Source organism: Anomaloglossus baeobatrachus, chromosome 4, assembly GCF_048569485.1.
Source record: "Anomaloglossus baeobatrachus isolate aAnoBae1 chromosome 4, aAnoBae1.hap1, whole genome shotgun sequence".
Taxonomy (NCBI): Eukaryota; Metazoa; Chordata; class Amphibia; order Anura; family Aromobatidae; genus Anomaloglossus; species Anomaloglossus baeobatrachus.
In genome coordinates, this window is record NC_134356.1 from 209,037,116 (window position 1) to 209,061,732 (window position 24,617).

At 46.1% G+C, this 24,617-nt stretch overlaps 1 protein-coding gene across 2 annotated transcripts in view; it reads left to right on the plus strand.

Moving 5' to 3' along the window:
• The window catches only part of HTR4 (5-hydroxytryptamine receptor 4), a 698,746-nt gene that overhangs the window by 579,469 nt on the left and 94,660 nt on the right, over positions 1 to 24,617 (plus strand). The window contains exon 7 of one of the 2 annotated variants that reach the window (XM_075342359.1): positions 6,419 to 6,495. The exons of the other annotated variant lie outside the window; for it this stretch is intronic. Coding sequence (XP_075198474.1) covers positions 6,419 to 6,479 — 61 coding nt within the window. The 3' untranslated portion in view covers positions 6,480 to 6,495. The remainder of the gene's footprint in view (positions 1 to 6,418; positions 6,496 to 24,617) is intronic. 2 annotated transcript variants of the gene reach the window in all.

Sequence of the window (24,617 nt, forward strand, 5' to 3'; positions counted from 1 at the left end):
GGGCAGAGATGAGCGGGATGTAAACATCCCGCCCACCTTTTTCCTTCCGCATTATCGGCGGGAGCCGCGGACAGAGGTAAGCTGTCGTTCAATGTTCCCGGGGTGTCACACACTGTGATGTGTGCTGCCTTATGAACATTGCACAACCGCACGTTCAATTTTTGAGGAATGAACAACGGGCATGCGATGAACGGATTTTCGTTCAATCACAATTGCACGGAGGTTTTACAAGCTACAATCATACTTACGATGCCGAATGTGCGTCACTTACAACGTGACCCCACGACACATCATAAGATTTATTGTAGCGTGTAAAGCGCCCTTTAAGTCCAGTAAGGACTTCACTGGGTATGTCCGTGAGGTGGCAGGCCCTGATAGGCTGAATAGCATCAGGTGTCCTAATGATGTCTCCACTCCGGACTGACTCTCGGACGCCTGCCCCTATGAACTGGCACCCCATCATTGCTCATCAGACAATGACTGGTAGGGTGTTTGGGGAGGTGCTGCCCTTGTATTATCAGTGACGTGGCGGTTCTGGGTAGGCCGCCGGTGACATCACTGATGATGTGGCACTCCACTATTGGCCCCTGGAGGCACCATTGTGGTTCACACTGGATTTGACACGGACCCTAGGTGTTAAAAGGGCCTGTAGACCGCACCATGGTGCGCAGTCTTCACATGGTCTTTCTCATGATAGAGCCACATTGCGGCTACAGCCACTAGTCCTGGAAGTGGTAGCCAGGGTTAGGCATTTGGTGCCTGTCACACCAAGGTTCGTGACTCGGCACGTTAGGGTCAGGCGCCGCGCTTCCCCTCCTATCATTCCAGTCCTGTTATAGCAGCCCAGTGGAGTTAACTAGGCTGCAGCTGCTGCGCCAACTGTTCCGGTGTGCCCCCTATGCACACGGACAGTGTGCCCCAGGACTCCTGTGGTGCTAACAGGGGAGGTCCTGGTTTGGGTGTATAGAACTTGTGGCGTTAACTGGATTCACAATAGTCCTGGTCCAAGTGACGTTTAACTTGGATCAGGCTCATATTATTTCGGAGCTACCTAGCTCTCTATTACCTGCCTGACTTACGGGTTGCCAGCAGTTCCTTTACCATCTGGGAGCACGGTGGACCCCAACTGGTAATTGGGATATTCACCATCTTTATCCTAATGTGCCAGTCACACACACAGACAAAAATACACATGCACAGACCCAGTCACACGTATGAGTTCATACAGACACACAGTCACACGTATGAGTGCACACAGACACACAGTCACACATATGTGTGCACACAGACACACAGTCCCACGTTTGAGTTCACACAGACACACACACACACAGTCACACGTATGAGTTCACACAGACACACAGTCACACGTATAAGTCCACACAGACACACAGTCACATTTATGAGTGCACACAGACACACAGTCACACGTATGAGTGCACACAGACACACAGTCACACGTATGAGTTCACACAGACACAGTCACACGTATGAGTTCACACAGACACACAGTCACACGTATGAGTTCACACAGACACACAGTCACACGTATGAGTTCACACAGACACACAGTTACACGTATGAGTTCACACAGACACACAGTCACACGTATGAGTTCACACAGACACACAGTCACACGTATGAGTTCACACAGACACAGTCACACGTATGAGTTCACACAGACACACAGTCACACGTATGAGTGCACACAGACACACAGTCACACGTATGAGTTCACACAGACACACAGTCACACGTATGAGTTCACACAGACACAGTCACACGTATGAGTTCACACAGATACACAGTCACACGTATGAGTTCACACAGACACACAGTCACACGTTTGAGTTCACACAGACACACACACATACAGTCACACGTATGAGTTCACACAGACACACAGTCACACGTATGAGTTCACACAGACACACAGTCACACGTATGAGTTCACACAGACACAGTCACACGTATGAGTTCACACAGACACACAGTCACACGTATGAGTGCACACAGACACACAGTCACACGTATGAGTTCACACAGACACACAGTCACACGTATGAGTTCACACAGACACAGTCACACGTATGAGTTCACACAGATACACAGTCACACGTATGAGTTCACACAGACACACAGTCACACGTTTGAGTTCACACAGACACACACACATACAGTCACACGTATGAGTTCACACAGACACACAGTCACACGTATAAGTCCACACAGACACACAGTCACATTTATGAGTGCACACAGACACACAGTCACACGTATGAGTGCACACAGACACACAGTCACACGTATGAGTTCACACAGACACACAGTCACACGTATGAGTTCACACAGACACAGTCACACGTATGAGTTCACACAGACACACAGTCACACGTATGAGTTCACACAGACACACAGTCACACGTATGAGTTCACACAGACACACAGTTACACGTATGAGTTCACACAGACACACAGTCACACGTATGAGTTCACACAGACACACAGTCACACGTATGAGTTCACACAGACACAGTCACACGTATGAGTTCACACAGACACACAGTCACACGTATGAGTGTACACAGACACACAGTCACACGTATGAGTGTACACAGACACACAGTCACACGTATGAGTTCACACAGACACACAGTCACACGTATGAGTTCACACAGACACACAGTCACACGTATGAGTTCACACAGACACACAGTCACACGTATGAGTTCGCACAGACACACAGTCACACGTATGAGTTCACACAGACACACAGTCACATGTATGAGTTCACACAGACACACAGTCACATTTATGAGTGCACACAGACACACAGTCACACGTATGAGTTCACACAGACACACAGTCACATGTATGAGTGCACACATTGTTGAATATTTGTGTTTGACACCTTAAAAATACAATAGAATTGCTAATTATATCATGTGAATTATCAGATTACAGATTTGTTTCCTACATAAGAAACTACATCTGCAAATCACACAGACTAAGATTAAATTACGTTTACAATTATGAAAAATGTAAAAAAAAAATAACTTTAGAAAAATACAAGAGATATTATAATTGTGTGGTAATGATGAGTTGTGTAATGAGATTTCATTGGATGGGAGTTCATTGGATTTGACACAAACTGACTCTTTGGGTAAGGTAGTTATATATACCATTGGACTGGTACAACATAATACCAGAGGATCCTTTTATGGACCCCAAATAATTTTTGCAGAAAACTATAGTGGGAATAGTGAAGAAGGTAGAAGTGAAATGATGGGACACATAAGACAGATTTTGGAAGTGTCAGTACTGTACAAGTTATGCTTAAAGGGAATCTGTCAGCAGGTTTTTCTTACGTAATCTCAGAGCAGCATGATTTACAGGCTTTCAGTGATGTGTCACTTTCTGGGCTGTGTGTTGCTGTGTTACTAAAATCAGTGTTTTATCAGCAGGAGATTATCACTACAGGACTAGTTGTCTTGTGCTTTCTATTGAACTGCTCTTACCACTGATTAACAGACTTTTGTCAATCTACAGTATACACAGATCATACAGGCTCAACATTCTGAGCACTCCTAGATTTTCTGGAGGAAAACAATGAATCAAAATGACAGCAAGCAGCCCAGCAAGTGACACATCATTAGAATCAGAATCTCAACCCCATGCTGCTCTCAGATTAAATAGCAAAAGCCTGGTGACAGATACTCTTTAATTGGCTGAAAGATGATTATACATCTATACATTAAAGAAACTATGAGTAGTCCACAAGATGATCATGCAAAAATCCTTTATGATTGTTGAAAGCCTTATAATTGGTAAACTAACAACTTGCCTTTAAGCCACAAAGTAATATAATAATAATAATAATAATAATAATATATTATTATTATTATTATTATTATTATTATCAAGCTTTTGTACATTCACCTTTCGGACTGGATGTGCTAAGTAATAAAGGGATCTGTCAGCAGGATTTTACCCCCAAAACTATTTATATGCGTATGTAGTGCTTTCAAAGAAACTTCCGACAATACCTTTACATGCCCCATTCATTCCTATGCTACTACTTATTATTATTTATTATAGCGCTATTTATTCCATAGCGTTTTACATGTGAAAAAGGGGCATATATAGACAAGTACAATACAAAATCTTTTGAATCGATATACAAATGGTGCTGAGGAGCTATTTGTAGATCTGAAGCCTCTGTCACTCCAGCTCTATTGCCTGCCCAGTACCATCGTCTCCTGCTTGACTGGCAAGTCACACATCATAAACACTGTTAGTTAAGCAAGAGGGGTGGAGCCTGGTAAACAATAGAGCTGGAGTGACAGAGGCTTCAGATCTATTGGAGTTATTTCCATATTAATTCAAACTCTGATTTCTCAGTAATGGCGGAAAAGACTGGCCATGTAAAGGTATTGCTGGACTTGTCTTTGAAAGAGCTACATGCACAGATAAATAGTTTGGGGGTGAAATCCTGTTGACAGATTGCTTTTAAGCTGCTGGTTGGTGATTTTACTGGTATTTCAATGTGGGAAAAAATTAGCTACTCACAGCGTGGACACAGACGTTTGCTTGATTGCTACAGAGGCCACACTATGATTTACTTGTCAAAAGAAAAAGTGACATTTTTTTAATGGAGTTGCCTATAGCTCCTATAAACATCCATTTCTCTCTTGCAAAGGTATAATTTCTTTGGTCCCTTTTATGCGCTCTCACACAATACTTTTCAGCAAATACTATTAAGGTTGTGTTAATATGGTTTCCTATGTTCTACTGGTTGATGTATCCAATCTGCTACCTCTGTTTTTGGTAAGGTATCTCTAAGGCCTGAAACACATATCCGTTATAAACACGCACATGCCGCGAGACACGTATTTTCCCTGCGTGTTGCGTGAGGTAAGTACGTGTCTCGGGTACGTGCGGTCCACGTGTGTTCTCCGTGTGCTATCCACGATAGCACACGGAGAACAGCTAATTTGCATACTCACGTGGTCCGCGCTGCTGTCCAGGGTCCTGATCTTCGGCTCCAGCCCCGCCCACTCCCCGCTGACGCTGCTTCGGCCAAGCGGAGGGGCGGAGATCAGCGCCCGGGACATCACGCCCACCTCCTTTACACACTCATAACGAGCGGCGGCCGGCAGGAACAGTTTGCAGCGGTAGAATCTGCGGGCCTGGTGGAGGTATTTGTTTTTTTTATTTTAAAATTAATGACACGTGTTCTCCGGTGCGTGTCACACAGGCCCGCATCCACACTACATCCGTGTGGTACGGGTGCGGGCCGTGTGACACCTGTGCTGCCGGAGAATACGTGGACATGTCAGGCCTCCAACACACATCCGTGCCGCCAGTACGTGTTTGGCAGTTTTTTCACGTACCGGCGGCACGGAGACATGTGGACCTATGTTGTCATTGTTTGGACACACGTAAGTATTTTGGAACGGAACGTGTGTCCGTTCCGTACTTACGTGTGTCCGTGATTTCCTCACACTGACATGTCCACGTATTCTCCGGCATCATGGGTGTCACATGGCCCGCACCCGTACCACACGGATGTAGTGTGGATGCGGTTCCGTGTGACACGTGCCGGAGAACACGTGTCAGTAATTTATAAATAAAAAAAACAAATACTCACCTCCACCAGCCCCGCAGATTCTACCGCTGCAACCTGTTCCTGTGGCCGCCGCTCGTTATGAGCATGTAAAGAAGGTGGGCGTGCTGTCCTGGGCGCTTATCTCCGCCCCTACGCTCGGCCGGAAGCAGCGTCAGCGGGGAGTGGGCGGGGCTAGAGCCGAAGATCAGGACCCTGGACAGTAGCGTGGACCATGTGAGTATGCAAATTACCGGTTCTCCGTGTGTTATCGCAGATAGCATGCGGAGAACACACGTGGACCGCACGTACCTGAGACACGTACTTACCTCACGCAACACGCAGGGAAAATACGTGTCTCACGGCACATGCGTGTTTTAAACGGATGTGTGTTGGAGGCCACAGCGTGCAAAAATCACGGACGCACGTAAGTACGGAACGGACACATGTTCCGTTCCAAAATACTTACGTGTGTCCATACAATAGTGAAAACATAGGTCCACGTGTCTCCGTGCCGCCGGTACGTGAAAACACTGCCAAACACGTACCGGCGGCACGGATGTGTGTCAGAGGCCTAAGTATGTGTTGAGATCAGGCTAAATTGGAAACATTATGTATGGTGGCGTACATCATAGGGATACATGTTGGGCATAACTATAACACATATTATTTTTAATGTCACATTGTTTTTCTATTATCCCCTTTAATGACTCCCTTTATATTAATGTATGTCTTTCTTTTTCTCCCCAACCCTTTTGTTTTTACCTGTCTTCTCCCCCATCCATTCCTCTTTCTTCCCCTTTTCATATAAAGTGGCTGTTCCTCTGTCTCCAAGTTTCTCCTGCTCTTCTGCAATAGACCAGTTCCTGTGTGAGTTCTAGACATGAGCTGTAAGTCTTTTTGCACCCTGCTTATGTAATTATGTCCTTTATTTTGACTGTTGATATACGTCTTGTCTGTGTTTGCCCCTTTATTATGGTCCTTTATGTGTTATTGACTTGTGTTTGAGGTATGTTGTCCTCGTATATAAAAGTAGAGTAAAAGAGTTGTGCACCTGTTGATCATTTTTACGCCTAATATCTATCGGCAAGATTAAACACTTAAAAGCAAATGTACATATTCTGTATCTACTGGGAAGGTTACCTAATTTTTGGAAATGACAAAAAAAAATTATGAGAAAATTAGATAATCTGATAACAACCTAGAAACTCTATCTGCCTTTGAGATAAAGGAATCATTCAGACGTGTGATTTTCATATATGTGTTCTATCCATGGCTTTCACAGACAGCATAAAACTCATTATAATCTGTGGTCCTGTTCACATGTTTGTGTTTGTTTGCGGAATTGTGTCCACAAAAAAATAGTAGAGACAATTCAATTTTTGATTTGAGTCAAGAATCACAATTAACCATATTAGTTCATTAAAATCACATACAGCACATGGATTGTCAGGCTTCCACCATGGGGCGCAGAAGTAGAATGGAGATAGAACTCCAAAGAACAGTTAGACTAAAGCCCACAAGGGGGCTCACGCACCAGTGAAAGGGTAGTCAGCAAACCTAAAGGCCACTTTACACGCTGCTATTTCGCTAGCGAGCGTACCTGCCCCTGTCGTTTGTGCGTCACGGGCAAATCGCTGCCCGTGGCGCACAATATTGTTAGGCCCCGTCACACATACTTACCTTCCCTGCAACGTCGCTGTGGTCGACGAACCGCCTCCTTTCTAAGGGGGCGGTTCGTGCAACATCACAGCGACGTCACACGGCAGGCGGCCAATAGAAGCGGAGGGGCGGAGAGCAGCCAAAGGAAAGACACGCCCACCTCGTTGCCGGAGGATGCAGGTAAGCTGTTGTTCGTCGTTCCTGGGGTGTCACACGTAGCGATGTGTGCTGCCTCAGGAACAACGAACAACCTGCGTGCAAAAGCAGCAACAATAATCGGGATTAGAACGACCGGACAACAATCAACGATAAGGTGAGTATTTTTGATCATTAGCGGTCGCTCGTACGTTTAACACGCAACGACGTCGTCGCTAATGAGGCCGGATGTGCGTCACGAATTCCGTGACCCCAACGACATCTCGTTAGCGATATTGTTGCGTGTAAAGCGGCCTTAAGTCTAAACCAGGACGTCACGTCTGAACAAGAGAGTGAGCAAGCCGTAAACAGGTGGAAGCACGAGGGTCAGGAGCCAAGAGGTCACGTGAGAAGCCAAAAAGAGGAAGCAGAGCAATGGTCAGAAAATGTTACCTAGGTCTGAGGTCAGGAGAAGAAAGTAAGTAAAAAAGAAGGGGAGGAGACCAAGACACAGAACAGGACTGGGGTCTGGGAGACAGAGCAGAGAAACAGCACAAGGGAAACAGAGGTCAGGGTGAGGTAAGCTGGGCAGCAGGACGGATCAGGGCTAATTCACAATAACCAGTTGCGCACACTGCAGGAACTATTACTGACGGCATTCTGGAGATCTCCACGCCATAATAAAGCTGTGTGAGTCCTGGAACAAGGCACAACAGAACAGACCCCTCCCACCTGACTTAACCCCGTCAGAGTCAAGCTACAGTCATGACATGGAGAACATCAATGTACAGTCAATATGCTGTTCTTCAATAACATTGTAATTGGTAGAAGAAGCTTATTTTTTCATATGGGAAAATCACTGATGGTAAAACTGAGACATTGACCAAACACTGATGAAAATTGGAACTCAAGACACTGATGAAGCTCAGATTCAAGACGAGTTCCCTGTATGCGATTTGCATACTTGGCATCACAGGCAAACTAGACTCTGATTCTCTCAAAGTTCTCGCAGAGGAGAGTCTAGTCTTTCCATGACCACAAATATGCAAATCACATACATGCTGTCTTGTGTGCACTCAGTTGCGATCTGTCACGTTACGCACTGTCACGATCTGACAGTCTGCTGGCATGTAGAGTGACTACTAATTTTTCTTCTCAGCCCAGAAAACTCCTTTGACTAAGCAGTAACTTTCTAAACAGTAACTTTTTTAACAGTAGTAACTAATGAAACGGCTGAATTAGGTACCAGACACTGGTGGTCAACTGTGGTTCTGCTGCAGTATATGAGCATTGAATCTGTTACATGGACACCAATGGCGTCTTCAGACCTTATATGACTGTTCAGTCCAGTTTTCATCATGTTGTCTATAATGTTCTTGCATTGATGACAGAATCTGTGTTTGAGGCTACAACATGAATATAGACATATTGCTATATTTAACCCCTTCACGGCCAATGACGTACTAGTATGTCATTGGTGGTGTCCCTCCAGTTACCGCAGTCACCTGTAACCCCCGCACATATCTGCTGATCTGATCAGCAGACATGTGCGCCTGTTAACCCCTTAGAGTACATCTTCGGTCGTGAAGGGGTTAAAGTATGTATGTCACTTGAGGTAACTTTTCAGAATAACTTTTAATCTGTATGTACAGGAGAAATACAACTATTTCTTGCCAAAATATGGCTCACATGCTGAACTTTTCACTAGTGTTCTCCTGCAATGACTCTTGTCAAAATTTCAGTTCTCTATAAACTAGTTTTGCAGTGAGGTCTCCCATACACAGAAGTAGAGGAATTCCAGCTTCTTCTATTTAGCAGGTACAGAAGTAGCTGTAGCAGCATGGAGGACACCATATACTGTCGCGGGCGGGGAGGAGGGTGTCAGCACACTACGCTCACCCCTTCTGCTCAGGTCCGGCGGCTGCTGCTCCGGGGTGGCTCGAGCTGTGGGCCGGATCCCGGGGGCTCTCGAGCGGCACTCCTCGCCCGTGAGTGAAAGGGGGGTTGTTGGGTGTGGGGATAGTTTATTGTCCGTGACGCCACCCATGGTTGTGGTGATTTCACCACCGCTGCTCAATATGGGGATCCCGGGGATGGTGATGCGGAGCAGCCAGGTGTTGCGTTGCCCCTCCGTGGGTAGGGGTTGGTGATCTCGGGGCCCGGTGATGGTGAGGGAGGTGCAGGGCCTGGTGGGCGCAGGGACGCGGGGGCAGCGCTGTGCCTTGCGGCACTGTGTTACTCACTCAGCCTGAGACGTTGACACAGTTTTACGGTAAACCACACGGCTGGAAAGACGGTTCCCATGGACGGCTGCACTTGCTCTCCCAGTAGGTAACGGTGATGTCCCTCTGACCTGCACCTGATGTTTCTAAGTTGGTAGCCATGGGTCCCCACCGGTAACCCGCTCCCCGGCTTCAAGCTGGACCGGAGGAGCTCTACTCTGCCCGCAGACGCTGGCCCTGAGGAACTGGTGCCTTGGCGGTGGCGGTGTTCCTCCTTAATGGTTGGACTGTTGCCTTCAATCGGGACTTGGTTGTTGGGGGATCTACGTCCCCTTCACTGACGGATTCGGCAAATTATGGCGACTCCTAGCCTTGCCGGGGTCCGAGAGGCCCCTGCCCTGGTGCTGACTGTCCTTTGCACGCTGCTCCAGACCGCCGGGTCACTACCCGTCTGCGGTCCTTCCAGGAACTCCCGAACAGTCACCCCTCTGGACAGTCACCGTCGTTGCTGACCTTGCTGACCCGGTCCTACACACAGCTGGACCACTTCAGGCTTCTCACTCTTTTTCTTTCCTGTCACCACTCTTGCTTTCCTCCTTTACCACTTCACTTCCTTCTACTTTCACTTCCTTAACTCAACTCATGTTTACTCCTTCACCTCCCTAACTGAACTGAACTGCCTGGTTTCTCCCGCCTCCAGAGCTGTGAACTCCTCGGTGGGCGGAGCCAACCGCCTGGCCCACCCCCTGGTGTGAACATCAGCCTCTGGAGGAAGGCAACAAGGATTTTCTGGTTAGCTTTGGTGTTCCTAACTGGGATGTAGGGTGTGGTGGTGTGATGACCTGTGACCCCTGGCTTGCCCAGGGCGTCACAATACCAGTACTAAGCCTTGTGGCTGTGACTCCAGATCTGGGATAAGAAAAATAGCCAACTGCAGCACTGATAAGCTTTGGTGACATAGGGGAGGAATAGGTGGATCATAATTGGAGAATGTATCAGAGTTATCTGATAGCATATGATGTATTACAAAGTTTCTCATATTCACTTGTACTATTGGTTGCAAAGTTTACTGAAATGACAGTTACAATTTAAATTAGCGTTCAAAGCTAAATTATCAGCGGCCGAGAGTCAGAAATCAATGGTATGAATCCACATTTGTTGGCAGCAATATTGCGGCTTTATTTAGACTTCCCTTGAGATCCAAGACATTTTGACACTGATCTGCCGAAAAGTAGTTGTTAATGTCAAAGTGTAAACAAATACTTAAAAATTAATCTAAAGAAACAAAATAATTGACATATAGCCATTTATGCATTTAAATCAGTATTTAGTAGAGACAGCAATTGATTTGATTACAGCTTATATTTGTATGCATGGGTCCATGAATGAACATCTATTGTTAGCTTAAAGGGGAACTGTACTTTTAACAAATTATGCATAACACAATGGTACATACAAATATAAGAAACGTTGTAATATAGCTTAGAAAATTTGCCTTCTTTCTCCACTTATGAGCCACTTCTTCCCCTACCTCCAGAATTCGTCCACTGTCTCAACTCCATCTTGCTGAAGACTATATGGAGTACCAGTCCGATAAAGTGTCAAGTTTTACCTCCTATTATATTCTACATAGAGGGGAGGATCTGATTGAGTTAACAACCAGAGGGAGACACAGAAGAATGATGCTGTGCTTTTTAATAAGCCCCAGTGTTAAGGCCCCGTCACACACAACGAGATCGATAACGAGATGGTTGCTGCGTCACTGTTTCTGTGACGCAGCAACGATCCTGCCAGCGATCTCGTTATGTGTGACACCTAGCAGCGATCAGGCCCCTGCTGTGAGATTGCTAGTCGTAGCTGAATGGTTGGGACCATTTTCTTCAAAGACGATGTCCTGCTGGGCAGGACTCATCGCTGTGTTTGACGCCTACCAACGACCTCCTAACACAGTCCCAACGCCTGCTGAGATCGTTCTACAGGTCGCTGATCGTTACTGCATCGTTGGTAAGATCTGACTGTGTGACATCTCACCAGCGACCTCCCAGCGACTTACCAGCGATCCTTACCAGGTCGCATCGTTTTCGGGATCGCTGGTAAGTCGTTAAATGTGACGGGACTTTTAGATTCACATCTACACAACTAAGTACTGCTTTATAATGTCCTGCATGCTGCTGCTGTTCATGTTCATGTTAACTAAGGAGTGAAGAGAAGAAATCCATCCTTGTGCACTATCCTCTGTATGGGAGAAACAATAGCATCTAGTCTCCTTCCAATAGCTCAGAGTAAACTGCTAATAAAGAAAAAAAGCCTGCAGAGGTAAAAACTGTTGAAAATGCAGGCTATACATTATATAATGGCCAGAGATGGTGTTGTTCTTCATATACAACATGTTTTCCTTAGGGAGCTTTTTTGCTTCAATAACATTTAAACAATATACCATATTCAAGTATTTATTGTGTGACCCAACATATTTTTTTTATGACCATATTGGGGTATTAATTGTGTGACACCTTTAGAGTATTTATTGTGTGAACATATTGGGGTATTTTTTGTGTGAACATATTGGGGTATTTATTGAGTGACCCTATTGGCATATTAATTGTGTGATCATATAGGTGTATTTATTAATACCCCAATATCGACACTCAATAAATACCCCAATATGTTCACACAATAAATATTCCAATATATTTAATATATTTACACAATCAATGCCCTAATATGGTCACACAATAAATACTCTAAAGCCTGCTTTACACTTTACAATTGCGTGTGCGATCTCGTATGCGATCGCACACGCCCCCATCGTTTGTGCGGCTCGTACAATTTGTTGCAACAGCCGCACAAACGATTATTTCCCGTCACACGTACTTACCCCTCCATACGACCTTGATGTGGGCGGCGAACATCCACTTCCTGGAGTGGGAGGGACGTTCGGCGTGACACCGACGTCACACGGCAGCCGGCCAATAGAAGCAGAGGGGCAGAGATGAGCGGGATGTAAACATCCCGCCCACCTCCTTCCTTCCGCATAGCCACCGGCAGGAGCCGCAGGACGCTGGTAAGATCTGTTCATCATTCCCGGGGTATCACACACTGCGATGTGTGATACATCGGGAACATTGAACAACCCGACGTTCAATTTTTAGGAATTGAACGACGTGCATGCGATGAACGTTTTGATGTTCAATCACAATCGCACGGAGGTTTCACACACTTCAATTTAACTAACGATGCCGGATGTGCGTCACTTACGACGTGACCCCGCCGACACATCGTTAGATAAATTGTAGCGTGTAAAGCCCGCTTAATATGGCCACACAATTAATACCCCAATATGTTCACACAATAAATACTCTAATATGGCACACAATTAATACCCCAATATGTTCACATAATACCCCAAAATGTTCACACAATTAATACCCCAATATATTCATACAATAAATATTCCAATATATTTACACAATCAATACCCTTATATGGTCACACAATTAATACCCCAATATGGCCACACAATAAATACTCTAATATGGCCACACAATTAATACCCCAATATGGCCACACAATAAATACCCCAATATGGTCACATAATACCCCAAAATGTTCACACAATTAATACCCCAATATATTCACACAATAAATATTCCAATATATTTAATATATTTACACAATCAATACACTAATATGGTCACACAATCTATAATATGGTCGCACAATCAATACCCTAATATGGTCACACAATAAATACTCTAATATGGTCACACAATTAATACCCCAATATGTCACATAATACCCCAAAATGTTCACACAATTATTACCCCAATATGTTCACGCAATGAATACACTACATAATAAAACACGAACAAGCCTAAGGGGTACTTTGCACGTTGCGACATCGCTACTGCGATATCATCGGGGTCAAATCGAAAGTGACGCACATCCGGCGCCAGTAACGACGTCGCAACGTGTAAAGCCTAGATGCGCCGATAAACGATCGCAAAAGCATCGTAAATCGGTGATCTGTGTAGCGTCGGACATTTTCATAATGTCGCACCAATAGGAGATACAATGTTGTTCCTCGTTCCTGCGGCAGCACACATCGCTGTGTGTGAAGCCGCAGAAGCGAGGAACATCTCCTTACCTGCCTCCACCGGCTATGCGGAAGGAAGGAGGTGGGCGGGATGTTTACGTCCCGATCATCTCCGCCCCTCATCTACTATTGGCCGCCTGCAGTGTGACGTCGCTGTGATGCCGTTCAACCCGCCCCCTTAGGAAGGAGGCAGGTCGCCGGCCAGAGCGACGTCGCAGGGCAGGTAAGTGCGTGTGAAGCTGCCGTAGCGATAATGTTCACTACGTCAGCTATCACAAGATATCACATGTGTGACGGGGGCGGGTACTATCGCGCTCGGCATCGCTAGCATCGGCTAGCGATGTCGCAGCGTGCAAAGTACCCCTAACTAGTGAGTATTTCTATCTTCCCTGTTTCTATACTGAGGATTTGTTTTCTGGTACTCTAAATAACATGTGGGGAAGACTGTTCTTATCCAGATTTGTTCTGCCTATAAGGCCATGTCTTATACTGGATGTGTATTATTGATATTTGTAGGATGCCAATCAATCTCAGTTGTAAATATCTTACCGTCTGGATACTGTACATTGATTGTACATTGATCTATTGTGCTAATCCATTGTACACTTGGTAAGGTGATCAGGTATCATCAGAATTTCGTCTCTTTTTTTCCTTTTAATATACCTCCGTCTCCTCTGGAACCTGTCATGTCATCGATGTTCTTTCTAATATTCCATTAAGGCTGTAGAACTAACATACACGAATATTCTAATTGAATTCGATGTTAAGCTAATTGGATCTATAGCCTAGTAAGTAATATTGTAAGCTTTACGCTGTGTACTGATGCCTGGAGCGTTTTCAGATGTAAACATTATTATTATGAGATTTGTAGACCTACTACTATGCCTATTTGTGCTCCATCAATTTATCTGTGAAGACAGGTAATGTAGGCTCATGTACGTAACGACCCGCGCGTACTCATAGTGCGACATATAGTAATTGCCGCGCTTTAATGAAGCACTATAAGGCAGACTAATACGTAATTATCTGGCTTTTTTCTGCTTAGACAGTGTTAAAGCTGTAGCTGCTTTTCTAAACTCCCACTCACTGCGTGGGATCACACCTCATTATGGCAGATTTCCCTGTCAAACATTCTGCTTTCGTCTTTCGTCTCAGTGGGACCACCCTTCATAAAAATAATTTGCCTCTGCACCCTTTCACTGAATCCCTATCATAAACCTCATTCATGCCGAGACCCAAGCTGTGACTAGTGGGACTACTATTATGTACGACATCTGCTGGAATATAACCTGTGCCGTACGGTGCTGAATAGGAATAATGACCCATGCAATCATTCCCAGGTGATAGGAAATTTGTATGTATCGTGATGTATGGCAAGAAAATGGACTGACTCAGTGTACTAGATATATCACACAATCAATCCAGCAATTGCACTAAGGAGCCCCTATGGCTCCAATCTCATCTGTCACTTTCACTGAAAACACTTTTCCAAGCAACCTCTCTGTCCCTTATGCACGTTTCACGTCTGTAACCTTTCAATTTCCATCATGCACATAGCATATCATCACCATACAGTACAAAACAAAAACTATGCATTGAATTATACTCATGAGATGAATATGAATAAAATCTATATCCTATGACTAATGCCATTATACAGTGTATAATAGTACAATACTACAATAGCTGGGATATTGCACTGAAAATAATAATTGTAAAAAAACAAAACGCAAAAAGAAGCAACGTGCGCATGAGCCCTTAGGAAACTAAGACATTTTTAATTAGAATATCTCCTATTTTTCAGATGCTGCAAAAGCTATCCCTTCCAATATATATATATATATATATATACATATATATATATATATATATATATATATACATATATATATATATATATATATATATATATATATATATATACATGCAGCTCTGGCAAAAATTAAGAGACCACTGCAAAATGTTCAGTTTTTCTGATTTTTCTCTTTATAGGTATATTTTTGAGTAAAATGTAAATTGTTCTCTTATTCTATAAACTACTGACAACATGTCTCCGAATTTCCAAGCAATACATTTATATTTATTTTCTGACAATGAGGAATGGTCAAAATAACAAAAAAAATGCATTGCTTTCACACCTCAAATAATGCAAAGAAAAGAAGTTCATAATCATTTAGAAACAACAATAGTAATAATGTTTTAGCTCAGGAAGATTTCAGAAATCAATATTTTGTGGAATAACCATGATGTTTAATCACAGATTTCATGCGTATTGGCATGCTTTCCACCAGTCTGTCACACTGCTTTTGGGTGACCTTATGCCACTCCTGGTGCAAAAATGTAAGAAGTTCTTTGTTTAATGGCTTGTGACTATCCATCTTCCTCTTGATTACATTCCAGAAGTTTTCAATGGGGTTCAGGTCTGGAGATTGGGCTGGCCATGACAGGGTTTTGATGTGGTGGTCCTTCATCCACACATTGATTAACCTAGCTGTGTGGCATGGCACACTGTCCTGCTGGAAAAAAACAGTCCTCAGAGTTGGGGAACATTGCCTGAGCAGAAGGAAGCAACTGTTTTCCAGGACAACCTTGTATGCGGCTTGATTCATACGTACTTCACAAAGTTTGATCTACCCAATTCCAGCCTTGCTGAAGCATCCACAGGTCATCACCGATCCTCCACCAAATTTCACAGTGGGTGCAAGACACTGTGGCTTGTACGCCTCTCCAGGTCTCTGTCTAACCATTAGACGACCAGGTGTTGGGCAAAGCTGAAAATTAGACTCATCAGAGAAGATTACCTTAAGCAGGCTTTACACACTACAATATATCTTACGATGTGTCGGCGAGGTCACGTCGTAAGTGACGCACATCCGGAATCGTAAGATATTGTAGCGTGTGACAGCTACGTGCGATTGCGATTGAACGTTAAAACGTTCATCGCATGCACGTCGTTCAATTGCTAAAAATTGAACGTGAGGTTGTTCAATGTTCCCGAGGTAGCACACATCGCAGTGTGTGACACCCCGGGAATGATGAACAGATCTTACCTGCGTCCCGCAACTCCCGCCGGCTATGCGGAAGGAGGTGGGCGGGATGTTTACGTCCCGCTCATCTCCGCCCCTCCGCTTCTATTGGCCGGCTGCCGCGTGATGCCGAACGTCCCTCCCACTCCAGGAAGTGGATGTTCGCCACCCACATCGAGGTCGTATGGAAGGGTAAGTACGTGTGACAGCAAATAATCGTTTGTGCAACACTTTACTCCAGTCCTCTATGGTTCAATCCTTATGGTCTTTGTCAAACTTCAGCCTGGCTCTCCTTTGCTTCTCATTGATGAAAGGCTTTTTTCTAGCTTTACATGACTTGAGCCCTGCCTCTAGGAAACATGTCTGTCAAACATGTAGAGAAGCTGATTTTTATAAAACTGTGTAGTGGTCTCTTAATTTTTGCCAGAGCTGTATGTATTTGCCCCAGAACTAGAGCAAGGACCCTGCTTAAAATGTATTATAAAAGACTCAAAAAGGGAGTCGGGGATCCTATTGAGCTTTGATGTTGTTTTTTGTTTGAAAATATTCAATAGGTGACCACTGCAGCCAATCAATGGCCTGAGTGATTTTTTGCCGTATTACTGGCATCGTAACTCCTATCACCTATAACAAATATATACAGATGTATTCTGAAACGCATAGACATGCAGTCATTCATTGAATACAACAATGTGAACATGCATTACTGCTAAGGATATAAACGTAAAAATTGAGACAGTTAGGGCATAAAAATGCCAGCTTTATATGAGCCCAGCAGCCAACGTCAAGGCGTATCTCACTATGCTTACCTTAGTGTTTCAGAGTGCAGCTGTTTATTTGTTAGAGTATTCTTCATGTTCAGCTTGCACCTGTTTATCCTTGTCTGTTAAGAAGTACCATCGCTTTTTTTCAGACTGGTGCCAGTATTATGACACATGACCACTTTTTTCAATTATTAACTGCAATGGTTAAATGCTGACTGCTTCATACAGTGAGAAACGCCAAAAAGTAATTTCTGAATCTGTGGGCGTGAAAAAACGTTGCGCAAAGTGTTTTTTTTATTGGTTCAAAACATTGCAGCTTTGTTTTTTAATTAAATGTGGAAACTTCTTATAGCCAAAAACACATGGGGTAATAAGGCATTAACTTTTGCGTATTAATGGGTTGTCCAGTACTAGTCAACCCTTTATTAATGGGCCCATTGAGTGAGAAAAGTTTTTAAAAAATTACAGTCTCCAGACTGATTGCTGCTCCTCCGTAGTAACCACTGCATCCTCTGCTGGTCTGCTCAGTTTAACATCCAGCAGGGGCGTCCCGGGACCCTTTAATAAGGGGTGTCCAGTAGTTCTTCACACTGTTAAATCTAGATTGTTTTATAACTGTTCCATATTGTTAGAATATATATATATATATATATATATATATATATATATATATATATATATAAAAATATATATATATATTCCTCATAAATTGTTCAGTTTGACAGTTAGCGCCACTTCCAGTGTTTGGCATATTTTATGTAGTTCTCAATTTTCATTCTTGATCTCCAAATTGACAATTGTGAAAGTATGTTGGATATAATGTACTAATTACTTCTACATCTGTGCTGTTTTAGACCTGAACATGCTAGAGCTGACATGATTAAATAAGACAGTCGCTGTATAAAATTATTATTAAACTCCAATCTAAAGATTTTTGCCTTAATGCAATATCTTCTTAGATGGAAATACATATATAATGAAATGCAGACAAGAAAGGTGGATAGAGAGAAACATTTCTCCACTTTACAGCATTCGGTCAGAACTCTCTCTTCTGTAGACGGTATGCTCTCATAGCAGGCTTTCGCTCTCTCCATGTAGAGTGTAAGCTCTTATGGTAAGCAGGTTCTCCCTCCTGTAGTGTGTAAACTCTTATGGTCAGCAAAGTCCTATCCAGGGGCGTAATGACCGCGGTCGCAGAGGTCGCCACTGCGACCGGGCCCGCAGGGTTATAGGGGCCCGGCAGCCGCTCTGCAGAGCCGGCTCCTCTCTGTAAGGCCCCCTTCACACGTCCGTGAAAAAACACGTACGTGTGTTACGTCCGTTTTTGTGTCTGTTTTTATGGTCCGTGTGGCATCTGTGTGAACTGCGTATGCTAGCCGTGTGTGCGTGTGGAATGGTCGTGTGTGCACGTGAAACTTAACTGACGCTGAGAATGAACTCGGGTGAACTTCACCCGACTTCATCCTCATACCGCGGCTCTGTCTGTGCCGCGTCCTGATTAGCGGTCACCCGTGATGGACTCACCGGTGACCGCTAATCCCCTGAGTGACTGAATGGAGTACCCCTCTCTCCTACTCACCGTTCCCCGATCTCCGGCGCGGCACTGCACAGCCGTTCTCTAAACTCCGGCGGCTTTTCCTCTTTTGAAAAAGCCGGCCGCTCATTAAACAATCTCGTATTCCCTGCTTTCCCCGCCCACCGGCAAATATGATTGGTTGCAGTGAGACACACCCACACGCTGAGTGACAGCTGTCTAACTGCAACCAATCACAGCCGCTGGTGGGCGTGTCACTATGGAGCAGAGAAATAAATAAATAATTAAAAAAACCGGCGTGCGGTCCCCCCCAATTTTAATACCAGCCAGATAAAGCCATACGGCTGCAGGCTGGTATTCTCAGGATGGGGAGCCCCACGTTATGGGGAGCCCCCCAGCCTAACAATATCAGTCAGCACCGGCCCAGATTTGCCGCATACATTAGATGCGAGAGTTCTGGGACTGTACCCGGCTCTTCCCGATTTGCCCTGGTGCGTTGGCAAATCGGGGTAATAAGGAGTTATTGGCAGCCCATAGCTGCCAATAAGTCCAAGATTAATCATGTCAGGCGTCTCCACGAGATACCCTCCATGATTAATCTGTAAGATACAGTAAATAAACACACACACACCTGAAAAATCATTTATTAGAAATAAAAAACACTAACAAATTCCCTGGTTCAACAATTTAATAAGCCCCAAAAAGCCCCCCATGTTCGGCGTAATCCAGGATGGTCCAGCGTCGCTTCCAGCTCTGCTGCATGGAGGTGACCGGAGCTGCAGAATACACCGCCGCTCCTGTTACCTCCACGCAGCAAATGAGGTGAGTAGTGCGATCAGCTGAGCTGTCACTGAGGTTACCCGCTGTCACTGGATACAGTGGTGGCCGCGGGTAACCTCAGTGACAGCTCAGCTGATTGCGCGGCTGTCTTCATTTGCTGCGTGGAGGTGACAGGAGCGGCGGTGTCTGCTGCAGCTCCGGTCACCTCCATGCAGCAGAGCTGGAAGCGACGCTGCAGCATCCTGGATTACGCCGGACATGGAGGGCTTTTTGGGGCTTATTAAATTGTTGAACCAGGGAATTTGTTAGTGTTTTTTATTTCTAATAAATTATTTTTTCAGGTGTGTGTGTGTTTATTTACTGTAACTTACAGATTAATCATGGAAGGTATCATGTGGAGACGCCTGACATGATTAATCTAGGACTTATTGGCTGCCAATAACTCATTACCCAGATTTGCCAACGCACCAGGGCAAATCGGGAAGAGCCGGGTACAGTCCCAGAACTGTCGCATATAATGTATGCGGCAATTCTGGGCGGCTGCTGACTGATATTGTTAGGCTGGGGGGCTCCCCATAACGTGGGGCTCCCCATCCTGAGAATACCAGCCTGCAGCCGTATGGCTTTATCTGGCTGGTATTAAAATTGGGGGGGACCGCACGCCGTTTTTTTTAATTATTTATTTATTTATTTCTCTGCTCCATAGTGACACGCCCACCGGCGGCTGTGATTGGTTGCAGTTAGACAGCTGTCACTCAGCGTATGGGCGTGTCTCACTGCAACCAATCATATTTGCCGGTGGGCGGGGAAAGCAGAGAATACGAGATTGTTTAATGAGCGGCCGGCTTTTTCAAAAGAGGAAAAGCTGCCGGAGTTTAGAGAACAGCTGTGCAGCGCCGCGCCAGAGATCGGGGAACGGTGAGTATGAGAGAGGGGGGGGGACTGACCGACAGACAGCGAGAGGGACAGATAACACAGAGAGACCGACCGACAGACATAGAGAGAGACTGACCGACCGACGGACTGAGGGAGAGAACGAAACAGAAAAAGAAAAAAGATCGACATCACATGAAAAAAGCAAAAAACGTACAGGGAGCAAACAGAGATGCGTCCGTGTCACTCGGACGTGCGCAGAGACCCATTGACTTTCATTGGGTCCGTGCTGCGTGTTGCGTGCTGAAAACGGACATGCATCCGTGCAAAACGGAGACACAAACGTAGCACGCACACGGACACACGGACCTTAATGAAAAACGCACATGTGTCCTCAAACATTAAATAACATTGGTGCACGTTTGGCCGTGTCTCCGGTATATACGGAAACGGACCAAACACGCACGTGTATCACGGACGTGTGAAGGGGGCCTAAGAGAGGAGATGCGCTATTCAGTGGCCGACTATGCGACCGCCGGGGGCCGGCCTGTGAGTCGGGGGGGCCCGGTGTCATCAGGGGACAGAGGGGCCCCAGACCTGGAGAGACCACCAGGCATTTCTGACGTGCGGCAGAGCAGAAGTGCTCCTAAACAGCAGACGGAAGTCATCCTTCCAGGACCTGCGATGATGTCATGTGCCCATGTGACTGTGTGGGAGGAGACACAGGAATGCCGGGCAGAAAGAAACAGAAGATAATGATATCGATTCCTGAAAGAGATTTGGACACATGATGACTGGTAATGAGAAAAGAGGGGATATGAGGGGGCTGCAGGGTGAGCGGCATATGAGGGCTACAGACTGTGACAGAAGGATTTGAAGGGGTGCAGAGTTTTTGAGGGGTAAGTTGGATTACATGCAGGGTGAGGTATGTGGGGCAGGGTGTGTGAGATATGGAGGTGTAGTGTGTGTGATATGGGGGTACAGGCTGTATGGGGAGCAGGGTGTGTGACATGGGGGTGTAGTGTGTGTGATATGGGGGGTGCAGTGTGTGTGATTATGATATGGGGGTGCAGGCTATATGTGGGGGAAGGTGTGTGGGATATGGGGGTGTAGTGTGTGTGATATGGGGGGTGCAGGCTGTATGGGGAGCAGGGTGTGTGACATGGGGGTGCAGTGTGTGTGATATGGGGGGTGCAGGCTGTATGTGGGGCAGGGTGTGTGAGATATGGAGGGGTAGTGTGTGTGATATGGGGGGTGCAGGCTGTATGGGGAGCAAGGTGTGTGGGATATGGGGGTGTAGTGTGTGTGATATGGGGGTGCAGGCTGTATGGGGAGCAGGGAGTGTGGGATATGGGGGTGTAGTGTGTGTGATATGGGGTGTGCCGGCTGTATGGGGAGCAGGGTGTGTGACATGGGGGTGCAGTGTGAGTGATATGGAGGGTGCAGGCTGTATGTGGGGCAGGGTGTGTGAGAGATGGGGGTGTAGTGTGTGTGATATGGGGGGTGCAGGCTGTATGGGGAGCAGGGTGTGTGGGATATGGAGGTGTAGTGTGTGTGATATGGGGGGGTGCAGGCTGTATGGGGAGCAAGGTGTGTGGGATATGGGGGTGTAGTGTGTGTGATATCGGGGTGCAGGCTGTATGGGGAGCAGGGAGTGTGGGATATGGGGGTGTAGTGTGTGTGATATGGGGTGTGCCGGCTGTATGGGGATCAGGGTGTGTGACATGGGGGTGCAGTGTGTGTGATATGGAGGGTGCAGGCTGTATGTGGGGCAGGGTGTGTGAGAGATGGGGGTGTAGTGTGTGTGATATGGGGGGTGCAGGCTGTATGGGGAGCAGGGTGTGTGGGATATGGAGGTGTAGTGTGTGTGATATGGGGGTGCAGGCTGTATGGGGAGCAGGGTGTGTGGGATATGGGGGTGTAGTGTATGTGATATGGGGGGTGCAGGCTGTATGGGGAGTAGGGTGTGAGATATGGAGGTGCAGTGTGTGTGATATGGCAGGTGCAGGCTGTATGGGGAGCAGGGTGTGTGACATGGGGTGCAGTGTGTGTGATATGGGGGGTGCAGGCTGTATGTAGGGCAGGGTGTGTGAGATATGGAGGTGTAGTGTGTGTGATATGAGGGGTGCAGGCTGTATGGGGAGCAGAGTGTGAGATATGGAGGTGTAGTGTGTGTGATATGGGGGGTGCAGGCTTTATGGGGAGCAGGGTGTGTGAAATGGGGGTGCAGTGTGTGTGATATGGGGGGTGCAGGGTGTGTGAGATATGGAGGTGTAGTGTGTGTGATATGGGGGGAGCAGGGTGTGTGACATGGGGGTGCAGGCTGTATGGGGAGCAGAGTGTGAGATATGGAGGTGCAGTGTGTGTGATATGGGGGGTGCAGGCTTTATGGGGAGCAGGGTGTGTGACATGGGGGTGCAGTGTGTGTGATATGGGGGGTGCAGGGTGTGTGAGATATGGAGGTGTAGTGTTTGTGATATGGGGGGTGCAGGCTGTATGGGGAGCAGGATGTGTGACATATGGGGGTGTGGTGTGTGAGATATGGGGGTGTAGTGTGTGATATGGGGGGTGCAGGCTGTATAGGGAGCAGGGTGTGTGACATATGGGTCTGTAGTGTGTGTGACATATGGGGGTGTAGTGTGTGTGACATAGGGGGTACAGGCTGTATGGGGAGCAGGGTGTGTGGGATATGGGGGTGTAGTGTTTGTGATATGGGGGTGCAGGCTGTATGGGGAGCAGGATGTGTGACATATGGGGGTGTAGTGTGTGTGATATGGGGGGTACAGGCTGTATGGGGAGCAGGATGTGTGACATATGGGGGTGTAGTGTGTGTGATATGGGGGGTGCAGGCTGTATGGGGAGCAGGGTGTGTGGGATATGGGGGTGTAGTGTTTGTGATATGGGGGGTGCAGGCTCTATGGGGAGCAGGATGTGTGACATATAGGGGTGTAGTGTGTGTGTGATGGACCCGTGGAAGCACCCCTAGTGGTGCGTAACGGTGCCATTGTCCAGCGTGCTCCCTCCCCCCTTTTGCCTGCCTTTTGTATGCATGAGTGAAGCATGAATAAAAGCAACGTTTTATCGGTGAGTGCTGCCAGCCTATTTCATTGATGATAAAAATATAGCATCTGCCCAAAAATGGTGCCATTAAAAACATCAGCTCAAGACGCAAAAATTAAGTCATCACTGAGCCATAGATCCCGAAAAATGAGAACGCTATGGTTTTTGGGACATGGCGCAAAAAATGTGCAACTTTTTTGGGACAAACTTCTGATTTTTTTTAACCCCTTAGATAACAGTAAACCTATACATGTTTGGTGTCAACAAACTCGCACCGAACTGAGGCATCACACTAACACACCAGTTTTACCATATAGTGAACATGGTGAATAAAATATCCTAAAAACATCGTGCAATCACACTTTCTTTTAAAATTCTTGGAATTTGTTTGCCATTTTCCAGCACACTATATGGTAAAATGTATGGTTTCATTTAAAAGTACAACACGTCCCGCAAAAAATAAGCCCTTATATGGCAAGATTGACGGAAAAATAAAAAAGTTACGGCTCTTCAAAGAAGGGCGCAAAAAACAAAAATGTAAAATCGCCCAGGGGTGAAGGGGTTAATGAGATGGGATGGTTTGACGACTATTTTTCATAAGGCGGGCTTTGCACACTACGACATCGCAGGCCGATGCTGCGATGCCGAGTGCGATAGTGCCCGCCCCCGTCGCAGCAGCGATATGTGGTGATAGCTGGCGTAGCGAAAGTTATCGCTACGCCAGCTTCACACACACACTCACCTGCCGTGCGACGTCCCTGTGGCCGGCGACCCGCCTCCTTGTTAAGGGGCGGGTCGTGCGGCGTCACTGCGACGTCACACGGCAGGCGGCCAATCAGAGCGGAGGGGCGGAGATGAGCAGG